The 4,089-nt window shown below is 31.4% G+C and overlaps 1 protein-coding gene across 1 annotated transcript; it reads right to left on the bottom strand.

Moving 5' to 3' along the window:
- Positions 1-2,765: 2,765 nt before the first annotated feature.
- Positions 2,766-3,437, bottom strand: LOC145063703 (uncharacterized). The gene has a single exon (XM_079011295.1). It carries the CDS (start codon positions 3,435-3,437, stop codon positions 2,766-2,768), a length of 672 nt encoding a protein of 223 aa, XP_078867421.1.
- Positions 3,438-4,089: the final 652 nt, after the last annotated feature.

Raw genomic sequence — 4,089 nt, 5'->3', positions numbered from 1 at the left:
ATTATTAGTCACGAGGAATATTAAACTAAGACTTAGTAATAATTTAACATATGTCACATCAAAGGAAAGGCTAAGTGTTGAAGCAAAGTGTTGCCCAACTTTCCAGTCATCCACTTTAACAAGTGAGTGCATAGTTACATTTAGCTTAAACATAGATATAAAGTATATAGATGATTAAAATGTCATGTGTACATATTATCTATATTACTTGATATCCGTGCTAGGTGAATTATAAGATTTTTACTTGACTTAATCATATAAGTATTTTCATATATTTATAAAAAATCTATTCGGTAGTGACGGGTGATGAAAAATGATGAGATAGTGACGAGATGACTTGACTATTGATGAATCAGTCATCTAACAGAGTATAGATGGTGACCACATAAAATTATGGATAGTCTAGTGGAAACGCTAGCATGCTCGCACCCTGTAGGTGTTAATAAACTATCTATTCATTTGATGTATTATATCCCCCCATATGGTTGCCTTATTAACATATATTGCTTAAGGAATCCCCCAAGCAGTATTATCTATCCGTTGATGATGATAATCCTTAGGATAGGTCCCTTGCGATCAATATTTTAGGATCAGTATGTGAGAATAACGAGAATGCGTAATCGGGTAAATTAGTTGATGTAAAATATATAATTAAAGAACTTAATTATTGTGGGTTGAAAACCATATGTGGTCATCAGGCCACCAAGCATGACCTACTTTGTTTACTTGTATCACAGGTAGCGGTACGAAGGCACATAAATGATGAGTGATTTGAGGAGTTTGTAGGTCATTACTATAGTAAGATGTTTGTAAGGTCTATTAAGACTTGTTTACGCTTATGTATCTATATTGACAATAACATCCCATTATTTTAAATATAAATGAAATACATTTCCACGGAAATGCTTTGATAACGATACTATCATCTTTTGGGAACAAATTCCGCATCAATTTTAATACTTTGAAATAAATTAAGCATAAATAAAAAAAACTTTAAATTGGCGGTAAAGATGGGGATGTCACAAGTACCGTAGAAAAGACCAATGTAATAGAAAGTTTTCACGCAAAATGAACAAAACAATTACAAATTCAACTTGATTTACTACAACTTGCAAAGTCAACAGAAAAGCAAGGAAAACGATCAACAAGTTTTCAAGAAGATGGTTAAAAATTTTCAAATCGATAACAATAAAAGGTCATTGAAATTTATCGATGTTTGAAAACTTTAGCCGCATCCCCGAAATGGGTAAAAGAGTATGGTAGTTATAAAGTTGGTTCAAAAAGCACCAAAGCTTCCAAGATGAGTTACATACACTACATCAAATGCGCATTTTGGGCTTGATTTGAATGAAGAGGATGAGCTCGAACTTTAAGAGGTAGTTCGTTCGATAGGTCGAGATAAGGCGAAAAAGAGAGGGTCTTCGTCGAATACATCGAGAATTGAAAGAGGAAATGTCATTCAAAAGGTCGTTAGTAATTTCGAAATTAAAATTTTGAATAAAAAATCGTTTGAATTTTGAAAATGGAAAATTAGGGGAGAAAATAAAACTCAAGAGGAGAAGCAAGAAGGCGAAAAGAAAATACAGTCGCTATATGAAATTTTCAACAAAAAACACCGCTCATATCATCGGAAACGAGTTCGATATGGTTTTGAGAGTTAGAGCGAAAATCATGAAAAATATGAAAATTAGTCTTTTTTGTAGTGTTTTAATTTAATTAGCGTTTTAACTATGTAATCGTTTTTAATTAAATTAATAGAATTTTTTTATATTATAAATATGTGTTTTAAATATTTATATAATTAATAAGGTACATTAAAAAAGTTGTAAAGTATGTTACCATTCCAATCAATTTTGTGAGATGTAGGAGCATGGGATTAAATAATCTGTAACTAAATATTATAAAACTAGTTTATAACCCGTGAAAACCACGGTTATAAAATTAATTAAATTTTAATAGTAAAAACTCAAAATTATTAATCAATTATTTTAAATAAATTAATAGTTAAAAGATATTTTTTTAGTTATATAAAATTATAATCGTTAATTTAAATAAATATGTGAAATTATATCACCTTATAATTTGCATTAATTTTATTTTAGTTTTTATTTTAATGTTATTAATTTAATATAGTTAGAGTGAGAAATTTAAATTTTGAAATTTGAAATTGAGAATTAATAGGTTGACAAATGACATGCATTATTAGGAGACATAATAGGTGATACATGACAAAAGAAAAATAAAATATGTATTAATTAGAAAGCCTAATAAAATGACACATGTCAAAAAGAGATTAAAACTATTCTTTTATTAAAACTAGTTTATAGCCCGTGAGAACCACGGTTACAAAATTAATTAAACTTTCATAGTAAAAAATTCAAAATTTTACTTTACATAAAATTTTAAATAAATTATTAATTAAAAGATATTTTTTTAGTTATGTAAAATTATAATCATTGATTCAAATAAATATGTGGAGTTAATTTTCCATATACATTACATAAATAGAATCACATTAATTAGGAGGTTTAATGAATTTAAAATAGAAAATTAATACGATGACAAGTGACATCATATTAATTAGGATTGTGACACTTGACAAAAGAACTACTCCTTTATTAGAATAGGATAGGGAGATTTTTTTGGAAACGACCAATATTATAAAAACGCACCCAAATAGTAATAAACTATAGGGGAAAATTTAGCGGTTACATATTACATATACAAAGAAATTAAGTCTAAGACAAAAAAGGACAAGAGAGCCACTATTCCCAGTTACAAAAACCACATTCACCTCTACATTTTACCCACAAATAAACTAAATCTTTGATATTGTCCACCACACCATTTGGAGTGATGAATTTTGCTTGGAATATTCGATCATTTCTAGCTCTCCATATACTCCACAACATCCCGTAGCAAATGGCTGTTAACCGTTCCCTTTTCTTAGGGCATCTCCCCCAGTTGGCTGCAAAACAAGTAATCTCTTCTACATTATGGAAATCAATCTGATCTATTCCGCACCAGTTAAGTATGGAATTCGTGACTGACTTCGCATAAGGACATTCCACCAAAATATGATTTGCATATTCAATTCCATCAATACATGAGCTACAATTACAAGTGTCGAGAGTAACCCTATGATAGGAGAGGGCTACAGCTGACGGTATTTTCCCCATCACAACACGCCATATGAATGTAGTTACTTTAATTGGAATGAGTTTACACCAACTTATTTGAAAATGGTGTACATTTGCGGTGAAGCCCTGATCAATCTTTTTCCTGAGGAGGTCCACCCTATATTTTCCATCCGCCGATAGTAAACATGACAGCCGATCGACCCCATGTTGTAATCGTATCGAATCCATGTCGTTGACTAGACGTTCTAGTTCAGAGGAACAACCAGCAACAATAGGACATGATCTCCAATTCCACATGTTCCCACCTTCGTTTTTTCTCTCTGAAACCTTACATGACTTCTTTTTTTTTCAAGTTCATATAATCTGGGGTATTTTGTTTTCATGTTTACACCACCAGCAGCCCACGAGTCATGCCAAAACAAAGTATTTTCCCCAGAATTGACAATATACACAAAGATATCATTATAACTAAGTCCCAATGCATCAATATCCTTTTTAACTCCAACAATATTCTTCCAAACTCCAGTTATTCTTTTTTTTTTTTGCTAAGTACTCAACAGGTTTATTTCCCAGATTATGAAGTCCTACAATGACTCTGGCCCATAGTGAGGAGGGTTCAAATTTAAGTCTCCACCACCATTTAACAATGAGAGCAACATTTAGTGTACGAATTGCTCCGACTCCCAAGCCACCAAGTTCCTTAGGAGCGATAACATTCTCCTATGAAACCCAATTAATTTTATTTTTTTCTTCATCACCCCCCATAAAAATTTCCTTCTTATCTTCTCCAATTTTTCAATGACTCCGATGGGAGCTCTAAATAATGACATGTAATAGGTAGGAAGATTTCCTAGAACAGCTTTGATTAAGATAAGCCTTCCACCAAATGAAAGGGTTTTAGCTTTCCAATGAGAGAGTTTGTTTCGAAACTTTTCAATGATTGGGTTCC

This window comes from Lactuca serriola, chromosome 7 (genome assembly GCF_051521515.1).
Source record: "Lactuca serriola cultivar US96UC23 chromosome 7, Lser_US96UC23_V15, whole genome shotgun sequence".
In the NCBI taxonomy this organism is placed as follows: Eukaryota; Viridiplantae; Streptophyta; class Magnoliopsida; order Asterales; family Asteraceae; genus Lactuca; species Lactuca serriola.
Note: the sequence above shows the minus strand (reverse complement) of the source record. Positions and strands in the feature narration are given on the sequence as shown.